We start from the raw sequence: 21,705 nt of genomic DNA on the forward strand, positions 1-21,705 counted from the left end.
TAAAAATAAGCGACGTGTTTTTATGAAAAAGCATGTCTTTTTATTAGTTTTGATGATTGAAAATCGCATAAAAATATTTTCTTTATATTACATATTTACTATCCGGTCCACATCGAAACCGGCTCAGAACGGAAACGGCCCATTTGCAAGGCCCTCGATTGGTTTCGATGGGCCGAATGGTACGACTTAAACCACGACATTTTTGGGAACCGCTTTCACTCGCTCGACCACCGACCGCCCCAAAACGAGGTCGTCTCCGGCGATCGGCACTCCATCGCCCATCTCCGCCTCCTCGAAGGCGACATGGCCTCTAAATCCTCAGATCGGCCCTCCTCCTCGGCCTCCTCTTTTGCCTCTACAGCTGCATCTGGCGGCTCCCTGCAGAGAAGCAGAAACCGAACCCCACTAAAGCCCCTCCGCCCGACGACGAAGCGAAAATCCCCCTTCGCCGACTTCCAAAGGTAACGAGGTTGTTTCTACCTCAAAACCGTCAATATATTCTCATCTTATGTTGAACCTTCTTGTAGTTACATGGCGGAAAAGAACCGGAAGCTGCGAGCTCAATTTCGGGCGGATGCCGCCTCCGTTTCGTCACTCGACTCCGATGGCGCTCCAGCCGATTCCGAAGAAGATAAGGGCGTCTTTCGTGGGGTCTCCATTTTCGTCGATGGTTTTACCATCCCATCCAGTCAGGTTCTTAGCTCGGTCGAAAATGATTAACTGGAAAACTTAGCCAACGCACTCCACTTACCATTCAGTTCATGAGTTTGGTTATGGATGAGGTTTTACACTGTGTATTCTCGAACGACCCTTTGTAATTAGATGGTAAATTTGGTGATCAGGAACTGAGGGGGTACATGCTGAAGCATGGTGGGCGATTTGAAAATTACTTCTCGAGAGATACAGTGACTCATATCATATGCAGCAATTTACCCGATAGTAAAATGAGAAACCTTCGGTGTGATTGTTGTTGCTCTAATTTATTTTGCACTTATATTTTTCTCTGACTGATCTCCTTGTGTTGGTTGTTTTGGTTTAGTGCGTTCAGCCATGGGCTACCTGTTGTGAGACCTGAGTGGGTGCTGCACAGCCTGGCGGCTAATAGACTCTTGAGTTGTGAGCTTTCTGCTGATGCATGCTTCTTTTCTAAATCTGCTTGCAGCTGTTATATCTCCTTGAGGTTTGCCCATGTGAAGTCTTAGTATACCGCAACAAGATCATGTTATAGGCAATTATTGGTTGCCTATGATACTGGAATACCATCAATTTTGACAGATGATATTCGGGTCTGAATTTGTGCAGGCAAGCAATTGCATGTTTGTAGGGACGTGCTAGCAAAAGAATAGGTTGATTGCACTGGTATTATATTTGTAAAAGTGATTATGCAGACAGAGCACATTCTCTTCTTTTTATTTTTGGTACCCTGATGACTGATGAGTAGCCAAATTTGAAACTGTGTAGCCTTTTTATGTACAACAAAGCATTAGCCCATTGGAAAGAATTGGGACACACCACTGTTTGTCGTTGGGTGCACTAAAGTGTTGAAGTTCCATCAATACGTAATTTAGCATGCTCCAGTTGGGTCAGTATATGGGAGTTGAGTGCACAACAAATGGCCATTGCTGTAATAATCACATCTCCCTTCTGGAATGGATCTTCAGGGATGATAACATGTGGCTGGTGCTTTCACTCATTTTGTGATATTGATTCTCAAGCTCCTCTATTAAATGACATGCTGACATATAATATGCAATATTTTTTGTCTTCTTTTGAATGGTGAAATGTGTGAAGTTGGGAGTTTTCATTGGGAGTTTCTACACTGAAAAATGTGGCAATTGCATTGCTTTTTATGTAAACAGAGTAACAAAATGACATGTTGCATATTGTTTCAGGTGATGCAGATGAAATTTATACTTATTAGATATTAGTATTACCTTTATATATTAACCGCACATCTACTTATCCTATGTGACAAGGCAAGCTTATTTTGTGTTTTGTTTTCCTTAAGGGTCTCCATATCAGCTTGTACATGGTGCATGCAAACAACAGAAACTCTCAACTTACTTTCATCACCAGAGCATTTCAACCTGCAGTGATGCTAAAGGTTCTATAAATCATGATGAGGAAATTAAGTTGGGTCAGAATCACTCGGTGGTACCAACTGAGGGCCAAACATCTGAATGTGGAGGGATAACTATTCCAGTTGGTGATGTGGCATACTTGAAAAGTGAAGAATTTTCTCAAACAAGAGATGCAAATCAAGAACCCTCTGGTGTGTAAGACTACTTTGGCATTTTAGTTGCATTTGGTTCCACAAATGCTCATTGTTGTTAATGCTAGTATTTAAGTAATTTAACTCTAACCATTCTTTAAGCATGAATTCACAGCTTCCAATATGGTACATTCAACTCTTACAGATCCAAATTTTGTGGAGAACTACTTCAAGGTGGCTTGATTAACTTGCTTTGCAAGTAAATTTACTTGTTGATATCTGTAAAGCTTTTTGGAAATATTTGTTACCCAATGTTTAATATCTTTGACTTAAATCTAATTGCCTTTTGTTTATCTTATATTTCAGTAGTTGACTGATTGTTGAATATGTCAGTTTATTTTTGCAATTAACTAGGAATTTATGTAATTTACAACAACAAACCATGAGAATCATTATTTGGGTCAGTTATATGAATGTTATCCTGCAATTGAACTCTATGCAAGATTATATCATTAGTAATATTCAGATATTTTAAACTATTTTCAGTTACATTAAGATATTTTGGTTCTACTTAAAATCTTTAGTTAGTTGCTCTCCGCCATTCATTGTTGTCCTTGTGTGTTGCTATAGCCAAGCCATTCATATAAAGTTTCAAGTTCTAGTGAGTGTGACCTAAACTAATTTGGTTGGATGTTACCCTACATGGCTTGCATAGCTGATTCGGAACTTGGAAGTGGAAACTGCAACAAACTAAACCATAGACAAAGATATCATAGTGATGGTGACTGATATTAACATAATCATTAAGTAGCATTTTGCAGTTCATATCTCTCAGTTATAAAGAGAGGATGAGAAATTATTATTTGGACATCAGAATCAGGATGAAAAGTGATAGTGAGAGTTACTGAAGATCAGAAGCCAGTGGAATTTAATGTATTATGCAAGATGCACCTTCGTATAACAAAAAAAAAAAAGAGATCCTTTTCATTAAAGATAGTATAGATGTAGTTATTTATAATTTACCTTCAAGACTTAATAGAGAATACAAAACAATAATCTTGTTTTACTGAGAAAAATGGAGAACAGCTGAAATAGAATAGGAAATGGAATTAGGGAAAACAAAAAGCATCTATGTTTGTCATTAGTGTGGTATGACCTATATATATTAGCCACTGAGAAATGGGTCTCTGAATCTCTTATTTGGTTCCTGAAAGTTCTTTATTTCTTTCTGTTGTTCTAATTCTGCACTGCCATTTGGCTAGAAGTTGTTGAGATTTTTGTATTTGTATACAGTTCAATTTTCCCCTCTATTTCACAAGAATTCTAACATTTATATTCTATGGGGAGTGGACCTCTATAGTTTCATTCGTTAAGAGAGTGTGTTCTGAATATTTGGTTTGGACCTAACTATTTTGTATTTAGAGTTCCAGACTGCATTTTATTGGGACATGGAGAAATAGATACCGACAGCGATTCTCTAAATTGCTTGCTGGAGTTAAAAGCAGCAATGAGAATTTGAAGTGTCATTCAACCAAAAAGAAAATTGCAATCATACACATCGATATGGTAAATTATTTTTTTCTATTCTAGAGATATCTTTGTCATGATGTTGTGTATTTTTTGTAGTGCTTGCTCTGACTGTTTCATCTACATTTGGTGTTAATTTTCTAATCGTTGTCCATATGTTTTCTTGTGTACTAAAAGCCTTGTGTTCCTTCTAAGGACTGCTTTTTCGTTTCGGTGATTATAAGAAACTTCCCAGATTTGGTTCATAAGCCTGTAGCAGTGTGCCACTCTGACAACCCCAGAGGAACTGCTGAAATATCATCTGCCAATTATGTGGCAAGAAATTTTGGTGCAGTTTGAGTGCATACACCTTTTAGCATTCCTATGCTTGATGATGATAAACATAATTCACCTTTTATGCATACCTTCCTTTCAGGTGTTAAGGCTGGGATGTTTGTCAGAGATGCCAAAGCTTGCTGCCCTAATCTTGTTATCTTACCTTATGACTTTGAGGCTTATCAAGAGGTAATATACACTTGATTGTATGATTCTGCTACCATATTCAGTGAAAAGTTTTAAATCTTTTCATTTGTTTAGATGCTCATCTTGCTAAGCATCCTGCAGGTGGCTGAGCAATTCTACAACATACTACATAAACATTGCAGCAAAGTTCAGGTACATATTGCTACTATGTGCTACTTAACATGTGTATAAATTTTAAAATTATAAATTACTTTTGAGTCTAAAAATCATCTCCTATAATACTTGACTACTCGTATGCAAGAGAATTGGTAAAATGTACTATATAAAGGTACATATACATACATTCAATATATGCAGGCTTGGTAATCAGTACTTTATTCATCAACTTGAGAGGATAGTCAGATTGGGTTGCAAATGTTGTTGTTTTTTTTTTTTTTTTTGCATTAATTGTTTCACCTCACATGATGCATTTTTTTTTTTACTATTATGAATTTAAGTGAAGGGGAGCCTTGATGTAACGGTAAACTTGTTGCTATGTGACTTTGAGGTTACGGGTTCGAGTTGTGGAAACAACGTACAATAGACTTCATGTGGTCTGACCTTTCCCCGGGACCCTGCACTAGTGGGAGCTTTGTGCACCGGACTGCCCTTTATTATGAATTTAAGTGCATCTTTCTATTTATCCATCTACTTGTTTTGTTTGTCCTAATCAAACATTGGATGAATGTGCAGGCATTAAGCTGTGATGAAGCATTTTTAGATGTGACAGAATGTGATGTTGATCCTGAAGACATAGCATTGGTCATTAGGAAGGAAATTGCAGAGACTACGCATTGTACAGCCAGTGCAGGAATTGCTGAGAATTTGCTCCTTGCTCGTTTGGCTACTAGGTCTGCTAAACCTAATGGCCAGCGATTCCTTCCATCTGAAAAGGTGGAACTTCACATTGATGCATTGGTTATTAAAGTATTTCACATTTAGTTCGTATGCGAATGTCATTATACCCAAAAATTCTTTTGAGTGGACTTTATTCTAAAAAGTTTGTTGTATTACCTTGATATCATTATTTTTTTTTTTAATTTATACCAAATCTATCCATCTTTGAGTACTATTGTATTGTGGGATTGGTAGGTAGAAGACTACTTAAATGATCTTCCTGTCATGGAACTTCCTGGCATTGGGTATGCAACACTTGAGAAGCTTAAGAAGAGGCAAATTCAAACCTGTGGTCAAATGCGCATGACTCAAAAGGTTTTTTCCATTATTATTTAATGTTAATTTGCTTATATTGTTCAGAGGTTCGTTACTTTATTTAATTATCTAATCTTCACTGTTGATAAGATTTCTTATGCAGTTTTACAACTTCATTCTTTGCATACGCTACATTATTTGTTCCAATGAAGCAGAAAGGTTAAACATTTCTCCAGCAACCAAGTTCTAGCTTTTAGGTCATGAAATCTTTATTATTCAATTATTAAATTTTATTCTTTTCTTTATTCTCATAACTATTGCCTTATAAATAATTCACTTCTCTTCTATCTTTTCTGTCCACCTTAAACTTCTATCATATTACATTCCTAGGACCTAAATTATAATTTATGAATTTCATTATCATTCATGATTCTTGTTTAGAGATGACCTCAAAGTCAGACCTCAACAGACACAAAACTATTGGAGAAGATGGTACCGCACATCGCTCCAAACACGAGCGTGACTTTATTCAAGTAGTGTGTTACATCCAACACCTGTCACTCCTCACTGAGGTTGCCAACCAGCGGGTGAGGTTGTTCTAAACAAGACGAACAACTTATGATTTCACAACAAAATATAAATGATGTGGGTATTATTAACAGAATCTACAGTCATTGGCTGCATCAACTCATGCAGCAAATCCTGATTGGATGTCATGGTTTTTGTTGTATAGTTTCTTGCTTCTGATATGTAATTATTTCCCAGTGTAACACAAGTATGCAATATTACTACTCTTTACTAGCACCTTGTTTTCCCTACTTTTTTCAGAAGGCTGTTAATTATCAAATAAAAACTACTTGTTTGATTTACGTCTATAGGAAGCTCTGCAGAAGGACTTTGGTGTAAAAATTGGTGACATGCTGTGGAATTATTGTCGCGGAATTGATAATCAAAATGTTGGAGAAGTTCAGGTTTGAGAGCATTGTTGAATACTCCTGTTCAATTAGAAAAAAAATCAAATATATAGGAAAAACTAATATATGGATAGATGATTCTAATTAAGTTATTGAATTCCATTATCTTGATGGCGTGTTGGAAGATTAGTAACTTTGAATTTTTCTGCAGGAAGCAAAATCTATTGGTGCTGAAGTTAATTGGGGAATTAGGTTCAATGACATGACAGATGTGGGTTTTGAGCTGGAATTGTTATGTAAATTTTGTTGTCTTTATGGTGTAGGAATGACATCATGTTTATGGTGTTGTATCTTTGTTGAATTTCAGTGTAATCATTTCCTCATCAATCTCTGCAAGGAGGTCTGGTTACGGCTTCAGGGATGTGGAGTACAAGGTCGTACTGTTACATTGAAGGTATTATACATCTACAGGCTATTCAGAATGCAAAGCTTTTATATCTGTCATTTTGAAGTGCTATGCATAGATGTCCTTAATGCATCTTTCAGGTGAAAAAAAGAAAGGAAGGAGCAACTGAGCCGATAAAGTTCATGGGCTGTGGGGACTGTGACAATAGGAGCAGGTCCATTACGGTATTTATTAAATTTGAGAAGTTTTAATTGCTTTTTTTTCTTCATATTTTCTGCAAATGCATCATCATGTGTAACTAATTTTGTTGGTTTTTGCAGGTACCTATTGCCATAGATAATGAAGCTGCCCTTCTGAGAATTGTCAAGAAAATTTTTTCTTCTTTTCACATTGGTAGGTCTTAGTTTAGATCAGATCCATGTCTTCATATATAGCTACTTTTAGACTATAAGTTCCCATCAGGAGCATGATGAGCTTTGGCTCGTTTGCTTTTTAAGCAAAGTAGTCAAGGCTAAGAAGTCTCTCCATGACACTTAATCTAAGTCAAGGTATTACCTAGGTGTAGGAACAACTAACAAGTCTTCAGGTAGTGCAGATGTATGAACTGTTTGTGATTTAGTACATCTCATCTTTCAGGACTGAATAATACATCTTTAATTATGACCTGATTTAATTGTGAATGCATTTGTGGTTATTGGAGTGCTGAAGAATTATATATTTTCTTGAATTATAATGCGCTTCTTGCAAATCATGTGATTATGATTGTCTTCTTATAGATGTCAGGGAAGTTCGAGGCATTGGCTTGCATTTAACAAAGCTTGAGAGTGCAAAAATTACTAGGAAAGGTATGTTAGGAAATTTGCTCGACAATTCTTCACACATGGTAGTGATGGAGACTCGACCCTGATAATGTAGATAATGATGTTGAGAATGGAATTGTATGAAGTACCTCAATGCATTCTTTAAATTATTTATCATTGGCTTCCAAGATTTCTTATTCCTAAGAGCTAATCCAAGATTTCCTAGGAGTTAAGTCCTTTCATTTTAGTTTCTCACAAGTTCTTTTACACTTGATTTTTGTTTTCATGCTGTGGGAATTCCCACATTTCACATTTCTGGTTATTTTGGAATTGTACAACACAAGGATCTTTTGGGTTCGATTTTGCTACATATTTTGTTTGAGACCAATGTTAATGTCTGTTTCTGCTTTTTGATAAATTCTAAAGGTCGAGAGAATATAGCAGTATGGCTCAGTTCTATGCATGCAACGAGAAGCAAATGCAGACAAATTAGTCAGTCTAACAGACAATGTGATAATGGAGGTAAAGCTTATGATTTATGGGGTTTGGAAACTTTTTTTCCTGACATTGCATATCCATCTACTAGATGTGATCCCTTATTCACAAAGGTATCTGTGATAATGGGATTAAAGCTTTCCTTCCGTTTAGGAATTATGTATACATCTGTTAGATGTGATCTCTTATGTCCCAACTATCATTGCAGAATTTCCTTTTTCTTGTGGGGCATCAGAATCGGGAGATTTAGACAGTTCACATCTGCTAGATCAGGACAAGCCTACTCTACTCTTTCAAGATGCAGGATCTAATTGCTCTTTGATTAAGGATGCTGATTGTGTCAGACCAATTAGATCGTCAGCATTGCCTCCTTTACAAGATCTTGATATAGATGTGGTTAAGAATCTCCCTACTGAAATTATATTAGAAATGGATGTTCTTTACAAGGGGGAGTTATCTGATCTTATCAGGAAGAGCGAAGGGAACAATTGCTTGACCCATGTATGCTCCTCTACTGTATCCTTGATGGATGCAAGCACTAACAGTGCTGACGCAGGCATTTCTGATGGGCATATTGATTCTGTGAAACTGGGTCTAGATTCAAAAGACAAAGGGAAAATGCCTATCTGTGAGGTGCATTTTTTTTTTAGTCAGTGTTGTACATGCTTTTGTTGTTTCCAGATGATTAGCTGAAGGTTCATTTTGTCTTTGCTTTCGATTTTATTATCTATCTTTAGGTGCTTATTTCTGTTGGTCATTTTAGGATTGTTTTTGACAAGTTTACATTTATTTTGTCGTTGAATTGAAGATATTCAAGTCTCCAGTTCATGCTTGGGTTGATCTGATATTGATCCGATGTGGAATTTAAGATCCCACACCAGTAACATACCAATTTATTTTACACATATAAATATAGGAATCAATATAAATTAATCAGAACGAGTTAGATCAGTGAGAACGATAATTACAAATTATTAATTATCTAAAGTTCATCAATGGCTAGTCATGCTGGAGCTCAAAAACTTAGCTTGCAAACTGCATAACTTTTAATATATGTGTAGCACATGTGCATATTCATCAGAGTAAACCTTTAGCCTGCCATTGGCTGTAGCATTATAATGGGGTGCTAGAGCCCTGTAGTTTTGTGTGTGCATGTAATCTCTCTTGAATGAAACAATGGTTGAATCTTTAGATTTATCAAGAAAATAAACTTTCTAATAGAAATTTAACAAACGGAAGTCTGATTACCCCTTTGATTTTCATTGTTATAATTTCACCAGCCTTGTAATCAAGAGCTAGTTGACCCTTCCAGAAATGACAACCCCAGTGAGAAAGTACGAGTCAATGTCTCCATACCTGAAAATCCGAAGGTGAATAACTTCTTGCTTAAATGTTACTTGTATTCCCTCTGCTTGTGGACCTTCTGACATTTCTCTCACCTCATTTGTATTTTTTTTTCCTCAAAGAATGTGGAGAATATCAGTTATGTAGATCAAGTAATGATAGAGCCTAAACTGTTTGATTTAATGCCTGCATCTCTAAGCCAGGCAGATGCTACAGATCTTGAACAGTTGCCTGAAGATGTGAAAGCTGATGTACATGGCCTACTTCCACTTCACAGAGAATTAAAGGTCTCTAAGGATTCCCATACTTGCATCGACTTTCCAAGCTGTGTACAATTTCCGGATCCTCACTTGAAAACCTATCTTTGGTCGGGTGATCCACCATGGTGGGTGGAGAAATTTAATACAAGCAAGAACATTCTTCTGAATGTTATTTCTAGGCATGCCAAATCCAGCAAGGATATTCGTCTTTCGTCTAGTTTGCAGTCTGTAGCTCCGTTGCTGCTGCCAGTTTGTGAATTAAGCAATGAAGTATATGCTGAAGCAATCTGTTGGTTACATGAGCTTCTTGCACAGTATATTGTTCTAAAAATTGGGTCTGATATTGAGGAGCTTTACAATTGCTTTTGTTTTCTAAAGCGGTATGCTCATTCAACTTGGACTTCTTATGTCTAGTTTACATCTGAACTTTTACAATTTTGTTCCTGTTTATTTATGGAACATATTCTTGTCTTTGGACAAAAGAAATGTAGTTAATTCCCATCTCATCCTCCTTTTCTTGTTTACTAATTGTTTTTATTTCAATTTCAATTCAGTATGGTATATTGACTTGTTATGTCTTTGTATTTTCAGGATCTCACCATCATCAAAATTTTTTTTGCAAGTATACAACAGTGCACTTCCTCTTTTCCAGGTAAGAGCGTGGAACTTTGATGTTCTTTTCATATTAACTTTCTTGATGTTATTGTGTTTGCTTGGGGAGCATTAAAGTATTGCCTGAAATGTTTTGGCTCTCTGTTCTTATAGGCATTTGGAAAAATGGAAAACATGTTTTTTTACTATAGATGTTTTGTAGATGGCCTATTGTTCGGGCTATCTGTAAATTATTCTATTACATGGGCGACTATTGATCATTCATTGCTTCATTGATGTCTAAATATTGACATTTTAAAAGGTTTCTGTTGCAAGATATAACTTTGGGAACTTTCATACAAAATACTCTGATTATTGAGGTCAAGGTGATACCCGTGATGAGTTTTTTTACCTTCAAAATGATTATTCCGATAAACTTCTAGGGCACACATTGAAGGTTAACAATGGCTTTCAAGAATAAGTATGACATATCACCTGTTGTAAGATTTATGAGAATCAGATTCGTGATAGTAGAGATTCTGATAAGCTGAAATGGAGCTGAATTGCTCCAGTATCGGGGGACTGTGGATCATACTTGAAACTTTTCTATTTCTATACACTAGTTTTCCTTTTACCTGATACTTCATTCAATATACATCTACACTCAGTTTGTTGATTGCCAACAACTCATAGATCCTCATCATGATCGATTAACTGCTGCATTTATTTATTTTTGTCAATACTGATTTGCACATTCTAGGTTCTACTATTACTCTGCAATTCAATATTATGGATTTTCTTTGTGTGTGCGCGTGTGTAATTGTATTCATGAGTTGTTTCTTATTCTTTCAAGCATCTTTGAAATGAATGTTGGCACCCTGCTCTGGAGTTCAAATTCAAATTCATCGGCTTACTATATGATATAGTTTGACATCTCCCCATCTTTCAGGCTTTGGTGAATGAGAATTACGGAGGGAAATTGCGGTTGTCAGTTATACAAACCATGGACGAATGAAAGCATCTTTGCCAATCTGTGCTACGAGCATTCTTGCTTTTAAACTCGTTCGATAATGGAATTTTGATCTTGTACATAGAGGACACAAATGTAACTGGTGGTTGTATATCTAAGTATATATGTGTGTGTATTTTGTTTTATATATATTCATACTTGAGATTAACACATTTGGCATTCTGTTATGGCCAAATACCCCAATTACAGTCCCAAATCATAGAAAATTCACAGAGATGGTCCCCTTCTGACAATTCTAAATCAGGTCCTCTCTCATCCATTGATTTAAAATACTTATTTATTGCTATGAAATTGTTTTAGTAATTAGCTTGATCAGCATTATTTTGTATGAAAGCTGTGCCGTATTCAATCGATGTACACATTAAATGTATTGATATTACCTAAGTTTATTTTAGTACGTTTAGCTATCTACTGAATCAATGTGATATAATGAATTTTCTCGCATCGATCCTTATGTTTTTATGTAAAATGTCATTGTGCAAGTTGTCTAATGATTAAAATAAACTTAGTAATGAGGCACAATATTATCTACCAAACCAGTGAAATAAACAGGTTCAAGTTTATATATATATTTTTTGTAGTTGACCCTCAAATGTGAATGCAGTTGTATTCTTTTTAGGCGGTATAGTAGTTCTGCAAAATAACATTTATCTATTTGTTAATTCTTATATCTTCAACTGTCTTTTGACTTTTTCTATTACTCTTTATGGGGATTGCAGGATTTGATCACCTCCATGAATCCCATCTGCCATCACTCCAAAGCATGAGCATGAATGATGAAAGAAGCCCGACCAGGATTTGACGTGCCAGCATTGGGAGTGGAGTATGTTTTCCTGCAACTACTCTTTAATTATTGTAAGCCAACACTCCATACCAATAAACACTACTTTTTTTTTTCCCTTCTCTCTATTTTCCTCTTTTTCTCTTCCCTTCCCTTCTCCTCCAAAGTCAAACACCTGCTCATCATTTGGTCTTCACTTTTCTCTCATGCAAAATGCATGCCTCCCTTCCGTTACTCCAATTCATACACCTAGTCAACTAGTGCATTACTCCATCTATTTAGTGTCATACTTTTTTAATTACATATTTAGGACGATCTATATAACTCTAAGAACATTTTGAATAAGATATTTAATTAATTATCATTATTGCAAAAGGTCCGTTTTGTTGCATTATTCATGTTTGTTTTCTCGTGTCATCACATCATTTCTTACTATATAAACATATAACACCACTATGCAACTTATTCCTCTCATTTACATCATCCTCATCCCCATGAAGCTTCATCAATTGTTACTAGACCAACTCCCTTCCCCTTCCACCTCCCTCTCATCTCCACTGCCCACCTCCGCCGCTGCTGTCATTCCTCTCCAGACACCTCAGAATCCCAAAAACTGCACCACCATAAACCTATATGACTCAATGCTAGTAATTCATCACCTGTGTGTGTGTTGTGTGTGTGTGTGTTCTCCTGATCATTAGACGTCATCCCTTCTGGAAATATTTGTGTGCAGTCGATGACAAGAAGATGGACTCCAACGGCTGAGCAGATGAAGATCTTGCAGACCTTGTTCGACAGTGGGATGCGGAGTCCAAGTCCATCGGAGATCGAGGAGGTGACGGTGGAGCTGAGCAAGTACGGGAGGATTGAGGGTAAGAACGTCTTCTACTGGTTCCAGAACCACAAGGCGAGAGAGAGGCAGAGGCAGAAGCTGAACAAGAAACGCAGTTATCAACAGGATGGTGATACTGATGCTGATCTCTCCAATCTCAATCTCAGGGTAAGAAGAATTAATTTAACTATTGAATTCTCATTTTTTGGAAATACAACGAAAAAAAGAAAAAAACTTACTTTATATTTTCTTTGAAATGGTTAAAGTATCCAATATAATTTCATGATATTCATTATTGTTTCATCCATTACAAACCAACATACTTGCAATATGTAAAGAGAAATGATACTTACCATGAAAACATACATTGTATCACCACTCATATGTAAAATGCTATGTGTCATATATATCAACAGTGTTACATGAGATTATAATTAAGTAGTGTTTCATATATTACCAACCAATATACTTTCTATTTAAGTGTATACTTAAATGGTCTCTTAATGTAATATTCTTAATTAAATTTTTGGTTGACAAGATGGAAGATTTCACTTTTATCTTAATTTTGTGCATGCTCCAGAAAATAATGATAATTTATTCTGTTCTATGTTTGTCAAGGATACAAGTAGATACAAATGCAAGTGTAATAAGAGGTGGAATTGCTTATTAGAGTTGAAGGTGGTTAGAGATGAATATGATGATCATGACGATCAAACTTTAGAGCTTTTTCCATTGCAACCAGAGTTTAACTTACGCAAGACCGAAGTAAAATTGTAAGTTATCAATTTTTTGGGGTTTATTTGTATTTGTTTAACTGGTTTTCGTTTATTCGTTTAGGGATATGACTTGTCTATGTTTTCTCCCTTTAAACTGTAATCCGGTGGAATCAACTCTAGATATATCGGATTATCGAGTTGGATCTTCTAGACCAAGTGAACTTTAATATTGATGTGATGATCTAAATACATGATATAATATTAAGGAATTAAAATTTATACGATATAATATTTAAGGAATTAGCATTTATATGATATAATATTTTAGGACAAAAAAGTAAGAAACTAGAGAATAATATATTTACTTGAAGAAACATGCATGGCCATCAACTGATAAAAGCGTGGGCCATTTTTATTGACTTCCTTTCACTTTAGTTGCATGCTTGTGTTCTTTCCATTCTTGTCATTTCCAAGACAAAGTAAAACGTTCTTAGGATTGTGTATGTTTTTTTTTTCTTGGATGAAAAAAGAGAATTTTTTATTATTAAAAATGAACAAAAATAAATTTTGTTTAAAGAAATATTTGTATCATTTTAATTTTCATTGCCACATAAAAGTGAATTTTTTATCTAATTTAGAAAGAAAAATATTTTTCCTTATTTTTTTCATTAAATGTTTTATAAGACATGATGAATTATAAGAGATGATGAATATATAAGTTAAAATATTTTCTTTATTCCACTTGATTATGTCTTTTTGGTAGTCAACCTCATGGACCCCAAGCCCACCATGAGCGTGTATGCAGCTACTGAAAAGGTCATCATAATTATATGTAGGCAATTTGTTTGATCTTCTTTCTCATTTTTTTTGAGACTATATCTTATGAAAATTTTCTGCCAAGTTGATATTATAATTACAATGATGTGTATATATATATATATATATAAAAGGAGCTCACAAATAACTCACATTACCAAGTAACGACAGTGTCAATTGTATGGCAAAGTATGATAACTTAATGATGTGTTGAATAGATCGCCGAGAAACAATGGTTGTCATATAACGTGAAGGGGATACTTGACTAATGAGACATTCGATCCACATAAATATATAATTTACATCACAAGGGATCTAGTATTATTATCATTCAACCAAATCCAAGATCTAGCCATAGTACATGATCTCGGAGCTTATAGAATAGACGTGCAAGATCTTATTCGATAATACATATATCATATATAGCGAGTTGCTACTTAATTATATATAGTCTCATCATGCACTGCTCTTGAGACCCCCGGCCCTTAGATGTAAACGGTAAGAGGCTCCACGAGGGAAGGCACATAGGAAGAAGAGGCAGAGGCAGCAGGGTTGTTGCGCAGGCTGGCCCTTTTTTTTACGGGGTAAAAACAACGGATTGCAATACCACATTTCCCAGAAGAGCTTGCTATGTTACGTTCCATTCGAATGTAGCCAGACTCTCCCCACTTTTTACCCCATGAGTTCTTCACAATCCAGTAGTCCTTGCCATTTTCAGTACCGTAGCCTACTACTGTCACACCATGATTTAATGAAGTGTTACAGCTTCCCGTGAATATTCCCTGCAAAAATTATATATATATATATTATGAAAGCATGTGGGAAGAGCAACATGTTTTGTGTTATGGCATCTAAATGTCTGCAGCACTTGCAGAGTATGGAGGAATAACCTGCATATATAGCTTAGCAAAACATCAAAGTGGCTGGATGCATTTCTTAATTAAATGAACAAAAATATGTGGAAATACTCATGATCAAATTAAAGATGATGTCATAAATAAACTTTTGTGAGGAAAATACAAGATTGGATGATTCAAACCGATGCAATTACCAAAATTTAATCATCTGGATGAATCTTTCTTACCGAACGATAAAGTTGGAAATCTCTTCCAGAGGAATTGATACCAACACTGACTGGTTGATTTGCGACGGCCTTTTGGAGAGACTTCTCATTGTTGGAAGGAACTTTTTCGTACGAATCAATTGACACAACATGAGCATTTTCCTGCGCGAGAAAAACAAGATTAATAAAGCCATCCACAATCTAAACATACAGAGCTAGTCTCTAGTTGCAAATGGTTAATCAATATATCAGATCACCTTGGTGGTATTGCAAGTCCCATTTCGACCTGTGTACGGGTACTGCTCCTCACTGGTGACGCCGCCATTGTCAATGATGTACTTCAACGCAACATCTCGCCATCCACCTTTGCAGCCGCGGTTTTTGGTACTGCAGTCCACTAATTGCTGCTCTGACAGCGAAATCAGATTGCCGGTGACGATTTGGTTAATACCTTCGACGGCAGCAATTGCAGCGAACGCCCAACAACTTCCTATAGACACCATCGAAGGCATATATATATAATTAGCATATATATACCTGTTGAGATCATCGAAACAAACAAGGGGCTAAACATGTTCTACTTAGGGGCTAAAGAGGGGTAGAAGCAGATCGCCATATATATATACCAGTTAGCTAGCGCCTCTTTTGTCAAAAGTCGAACGAGAGGTTAAGAAAAAGGGAACTGGAAAAACGTTTTTCAAACAAAAGCAAGATATCTAACTACTTTACTATCACTGATCACACACACAAAAATAAATAAATAAATAAATATACAAAAATCTGAAGTCCACAAAAGAAGAAACAGCTCACCACACCCGCCCTGATTCTTTACGGCGACGACGGCGCCCTTCTCCCTCCAATCTATAGAACCGGGCAGATCATCCCCTTCTCTCATCCGATACCGGCTGCTGATCTTCTCGGAGTTGGATATCGTGGAGAAGTCCACGAGAAACCTGGCCCGGTACTCCTCGTTGGTGAGGTCGGCGAACTGGTTCATCCCCAGGCGGTAAGCGTGCTCCCCGCGATCGGCCGCTGCATTGTGCTCGTCCACGAACCGGAGGTTATCTTTGAAGACCTCGAGCCGGTATTCGTCCAGGTCTTGGTCGTTTTCGGCGGGGCGATGCATGACCCTCCAGCCCAGGTAGAGCATTCTCACCTCCTCGTCGCTGCGGACGGGGACGGCCCCGCCTTGCTTGGAGAGGGTCAGGACGTCCTGATAGGGGACGGCGGAGACGGCAGCGAGGGCGGAGGAAAAGAAGAGGAGGAGGGCAACGGCGACGGGGGAAGCCATGAACAGAAAGAGAAGAGAAATTAAAGAGAAGCTTGATGCTCTCTTGGCGATGGTAAAGCTTCCTTTATATAGAAGAGCGGATAGTGAGCATTGTGGAAGGTGGCCGGTTTAAAATTTATTTATTTATTTTTGAAAATATTATTTATTATTAATAATATATATTTAATTATTATATCTAGATGTGCAATTTGTTTTTTTATGTGATAATTGATGAATTAAATGAGTTCACCTAAAACTTAGTGAAAGGGACTTTCATGTATTGTTAAACGTGAAGAAAATGATCTCATGTACGTAACTTGGAGCTAGCAGCTGCATTATTAGATAGATAGATATCAAACTATATATATATATAATTCTCATATATAGACAAACTAGTCATGATTGAGGCCATGAATATTTCTTTTTCTACACAAAGAAAACAATTTTTATTTATAATTATCTTTATCCGATCTATCATAATTAATCTTTCCCTCGATCTGTATAAATATTTCCTCTCCTTCAACTTCTTTATCTTCTTTGTTATTTAGAGCGAGCTAGATGGAATGGCTACAATGAGTTAATTATGCCAATCGCTACCTAGAGGTGGCAAAATAGATCAGGATGCATATGAGATGACTTGGCTAGCTAGACACAACATGCGTTGTACTCGACATAACCAATCAAAGGTTAGGTTATTTTGGCTTGGGCGAACCTATCTGCCATAACCCAAGTTTGTTCGTGTTGAACATGATGCATGTTAAGACTAGTTAGATCTTGACATTAGACTCAAAGCATGATAAAGTATATATGCTTGAATGATCCAGTAGGACCAATTAATTTGAGTATGATCGATGTATCATAACCCACCTCCACCTCAAATATTATCAGTAAAAGCATGTAGAATTGTATTAATATTTTTCAAAAGAAAATATATAGATAGATAGATAAATCCAAAGAAAGGTTAGGAACAAAAATTAAGATGTAATATTTATAATTATCATGAATGTATTAATTAAAAGCATTATACTATACTAAAACTAATATGTAATTATATAAATATTAACATTTTAATTACTTTCATTCTATCACTTTTCTAATTTTGAATTTTTACTTTTGAATCTAATTAATCATTTAGGACAACACATGTATAGTGATATATTACAAGATTAATGATGATGCGAAGACTTTGATGCTATATAAATAAAATGTGAAAAAAATGAATGACATTGTGACACACAATGAGAGGATACAATGCATGGTTATCCTTATCCAAACTTTAACATGTGTTTGTGTCTATTCTTGTGTGAAACTTCATTATTAATTAGATATTTGATTATAATCTTCATGTGCTGAAAACTTCAGCATACAAGTGGAATCTGTCATCTTAATTATTTCAGATGGTCGACTCTATGATCATCTGTAAGAAGGTAAATTGGAAAATTATAATTGACTACTACAGGGAAGAGCATTTCTTCGACTTCATCGAGATTCAACCCTTGTACTATAATAAATTTGTCCGGCAGTAATCAACATGCCCAAGAGCATGGGCATGAAAACAAAACTCCTTATTGTTGGCTTCCTTCTTCATTCTCTTCCTAGACGTTGGCCTGATTGACGACGCAATGACTCACCTGGTGCACCTTTTTTTCATCATGATTAATAAAGAAAAATAATTTTTTTTTTTATCAATGACTCACCTGATTGACGTTGGCCCTAAACAAGAAGCCCATGAAGGAAGAATAATTAATGGGAACAAGTTGGTGGAGATAAAAAAAATAATTAACTTCGTCTCTTTTGGTTATTTTGATAGATGGAGGTGGGTCCCGGATATAGCTGAGTTAGTTATGAAGCAGCAAAATTGTAGAAGAGGACAAGGGTTCGAATCCTGGCGAAGCCAGGTAATACCGTCCTGCGTCATAACCAACTACAGTTTCTCGATTTACCTTCTCACATGGTCGTGGGACCAACCGTGTGGAACCGCTAAGGTGACGGATTCCACAAAGAAAAAGATAGATAGAGGTGGAATTATAGCAATCAATCAAACAAACTTATTTAAGTTGTCGCTTCTTAGTCCTTAGGCTGTGCTCGGCATTGACACAGCTCGAAGATTTCTCTCCTTGCTCGTGACAATATTCATGACTGTGTCATAATCACAAATAATACCTTTAAGAGTGCAAAAGACAGCCGGCCCCTATGCATAGTGCAACAGTAAGGCGTCTAGTGGATTCCCAAAGAACTACAATTCGATTCCCAACTGGACATGCATGAGATCTTAGAGTCATACGCAACTCTACAGTGGCGCAAAAAGACCATGGAGGTTGGTTAGTGGTGCATTATTGTGAACACTTCCAGATTTACTGAGTGGTAGAAGAAGGTCAAAAATGTCAACATAATATCCAGCTAAAAATAATGATTAGCTAGACTCGTGATGATCAACTCATGTTGATAAATAAAAGAATACACCAAAATAAAAAGTAACAATTCTTGCAAAAAAAAATTACAATAGAATAGAATAACTATACCCTAAAAGAAACGATATGCAATATTATTACCGAGCATTTATGAGAAAGATCGTACCATAATATTATCTAAAAGATTGTCATTTTGAAGTCAAGGAAAATGAGGGAGTAAGCATGTTAGCGCAAAGTGATGTAAAAATAAAAGTGCACGAAATCAATATAACTACAAGATTAAAGCTCTTTTATGACACATATAATTAATGTTCTTATAGTATACTTTTAATAACATTAAAATTTTAATAACATGATTAATAGACGTCCTATAAATTGATGTCGTCTTAAGTTTTCCTGACATTCTTGAGATTTTATAATATCATTATAAAATATCAATGTCGAAGTATTCAATTATTAGAGATACAATGACAGTATGAAATATTAATATCGAGAAAGAATCATGTTTTAAGGACATTTATGTATGCTTTTTTTAATTGTGTGTGCGTGCATGTAATCCTTCTTGAATGAAACAATGGGTTGAATATTTAGATTTATCAAGAAAGCAAACTTCCTAATTGAAATTTAACACAACATAAGTCTGATTACCCCTTTAATTTTCTTTGGTTATAATAATCCCGAACTAGTGGACCCTTCCAGAAATGGCAACCCCATTGAGAAAGTACGAGTCAATGTCTCCATACCTGATTTGAAGGTGAATAACTTCTTGTTTAAATGTGTGACTTGTATTCCCTCTGCTTGTGGATCTTTTGGTACATTTCGCTCATCTCATTTGTTTTTTCTTCCCCTCAAAAAATGTGGAGAGTGTCAGTTATATAGATTAAGTAAAAGATGGAGCCTAAATTGTTTGATTTAATGTCTGCATCTCTAAGCCAGGCAGATGCTCCAGTTCTTGAACAGTGGCCTTAAGATGTAAAAGCAGATGTACATATGGTCTACTCCCATTTCACAGAGAATTAAAGCACTACAAGAAAACTATGATTTAATGATCAAATTAATGATCGAAATAAAATTCAATCGTTAAATAATAACCGAATAATATTTTTGTTTACAATTTAGCAATTGGTATGTTTATCGGTCACTAATATAATGATCGAAAATAATTCGATCATTAATTTGTGACTGAAATTATAATCAATAGTAAATTAATGAAGTAATTTATTTCAATCGTTAAATTAGAGACCAAATATAATTTTCAATCATAATTTAATGATGAAATTAATTTCATCGCTAAATTAACGATCGATTATAAAATCCATCATTAAATTAGCGATCGACTTTAAAATGATCATTAATTAACGATCGATCGTTAATTAATTATCAATTTTAAAGTTGGTAGCTAATTAATGATCGAAATTTTATTAGATTGTTATATGAGAGACTGATTATAAAATATATCGCTAAATTAGTGACCCATTTTAAAATTGGTCGCTAATTAATGATTGAAAATTTAGGTTATTAATTAGCGGCTGATTATAAAAATCAGTTGCTAATTAACAACCAAATAAATTTTCAACCTTAAATTCACCTTATATATGTTCTCAAATTCTTTTGCTTCTCCATAATCTTTCGCGCTGCTTCACTCCTTCCTCTCCCCCAATCTCTCATCTCTCGTCGGCATGGACACCATCCTTCGCTCGCTCAAGTTCTCCCCTGATCTCTTCTCTCTCGTCTGTCTCTCTCATCAATGTTAGCAAAGATAGAGGCAATCTCGCCGCGAGGCCGCGTAAGTAGTTATCATATTGGAAGTATTTGCACATTTCATATAATTTAGATGTAATGCATGTTCAGAATTTTGTTCGATAATATTTGTAATACTGTGATGTAGACCCGACCACGGGCCGGGTCCAAACCGGACCCGGCCCGGGTCAACGGGCCCGGTTAACCGTTGACCCGGTTAGCCGGGCCAAACCGTAACCGGCTCGGCAGGATGCCGGGCCGGTTAAGGTTCAACCCATTTGGAACCGACAAATCGCCGGTTAACCGGCAGGTTGAACCGCCGGTTTGGTTTTTTTAATTTTATAATTTTTAAATACATTTTTATATAAAATATATTTATTTAATTCAATTATAATTTAATTTGGCATTGTTTGGAGACATTCTAAAACACAAACACATATACTTACCACTGTTCTACAACACTTTTTGTTATAGGATTAATATAATTATATATATACTATATTTATATTTATTTAATTCATTTTTAATTAGCCATTGATGGGGAACCATTCTCACCGGTCAAAGACGTAGACACTCACCATTTACCCCTAATGACTTTTATACATAATTTTAATACGATATTATATATAATATAGTTCCATTTACCCCCAATGACTTTTATACATAATTTCAATACGATATTATATATAATATAGTTATATATTTATTTCAATATATATTATAATACGCGATTGGTGGCGATCGAACCCGAGAGTTCTGTATGAAAAATGGATACAGAGACCACTATACTTCTCTGACGTGAGAGAAAGGAATATGCACCACTAAACTACATCAATTTTTCTCT

The 21,705-nt window shown here is 35.7% G+C and overlaps 3 protein-coding genes across 5 annotated transcripts; 2 read left to right on the top strand and 1 right to left on the bottom strand.

Moving 5' to 3' along the window:
• The first annotated feature begins 248 nt into the window (after window positions 1-248).
• LOC141838787 (DNA repair protein REV1) lies at window positions 249-12,049 on the top strand. Of its 3 annotated transcripts, XM_074726364.1 has the most exons (25): window positions 249-461; window positions 528-693; window positions 843-958; window positions 1,040-1,116; window positions 2,009-2,272; window positions 2,388-2,446; window positions 3,635-3,778; window positions 3,935-4,067; window positions 4,155-4,243; window positions 4,343-4,393; window positions 4,934-5,134; window positions 5,333-5,452; window positions 6,271-6,363; window positions 6,518-6,577; window positions 6,674-6,760; window positions 6,853-6,936; window positions 7,033-7,105; window positions 7,489-7,557; window positions 7,939-8,034; window positions 8,216-8,640; window positions 9,288-9,377; window positions 9,474-9,991; window positions 10,203-10,263; window positions 11,152-11,476; window positions 11,952-12,049. In XM_074726364.1, the coding sequence occupies exons 1-24, from the start codon at window positions 304-306 to the stop codon at window positions 11,215-11,217; spliced, it is 3,300 nt and encodes a 1,099-aa protein (XP_074582465.1). In that variant the 5' UTR covers window positions 249-303; the 3' UTR covers window positions 11,218-11,476; window positions 11,952-12,049. The 3 variants fall into 3 exon arrangements, with proteins under 3 accessions (XP_074582465.1, XP_074582467.1, XP_074582468.1); XM_074726366.1 differs by lacking the exons at window positions 249-461; window positions 528-693; window positions 843-958; window positions 1,040-1,116 and having other exon boundaries at window positions 2,158-2,272; window positions 2,375-2,446; XM_074726367.1 differs by lacking the exons at window positions 249-461; window positions 528-693; window positions 843-958; window positions 1,040-1,116 and having other exon boundaries at window positions 2,158-2,272; window positions 3,643-3,778.
• On the top strand, window positions 12,014-13,762 carry LOC141838788 (uncharacterized). Its single transcript, XM_074726368.1, has 3 exons — window positions 12,014-12,087; window positions 12,747-13,013; window positions 13,464-13,762. Exons 1-3 carry the CDS (start codon window positions 12,058-12,060, stop codon window positions 13,620-13,622), a joined length of 456 nt encoding a protein of 151 aa, XP_074582469.1. The 5' UTR covers window positions 12,014-12,057; the 3' UTR covers window positions 13,623-13,762.
• An 857-nt stretch (window positions 13,763-14,619) lies between these two features.
• On the bottom strand, window positions 14,620-16,767 carry LOC141838217 (zingipain-1-like). Its single transcript, XM_074725627.1, has 4 exons — window positions 16,251-16,767; window positions 15,698-15,930; window positions 15,462-15,602; window positions 14,620-15,159 (listed from the first exon to the last, which is right to left on the bottom strand). The coding sequence occupies exons 1-4, from the start codon at window positions 16,729-16,731 to the stop codon at window positions 14,863-14,865; spliced, it is 1,152 nt and encodes a 383-aa protein (XP_074581728.1). The 5' UTR covers window positions 16,732-16,767; the 3' UTR covers window positions 14,620-14,862.
• Between the last annotated feature and the right edge of the window lie 4,938 nt (window positions 16,768-21,705).

This window comes from Curcuma longa, chromosome 11 (genome assembly GCF_044706935.1).
Source record: "Curcuma longa cultivar G26 ecotype Majalengka, Jawa Barat chromosome 11, ITB_CL_G26_1.1, whole genome shotgun sequence".
NCBI lineage: Eukaryota > Viridiplantae > Streptophyta > Magnoliopsida > Zingiberales > Zingiberaceae > Curcuma > Curcuma longa.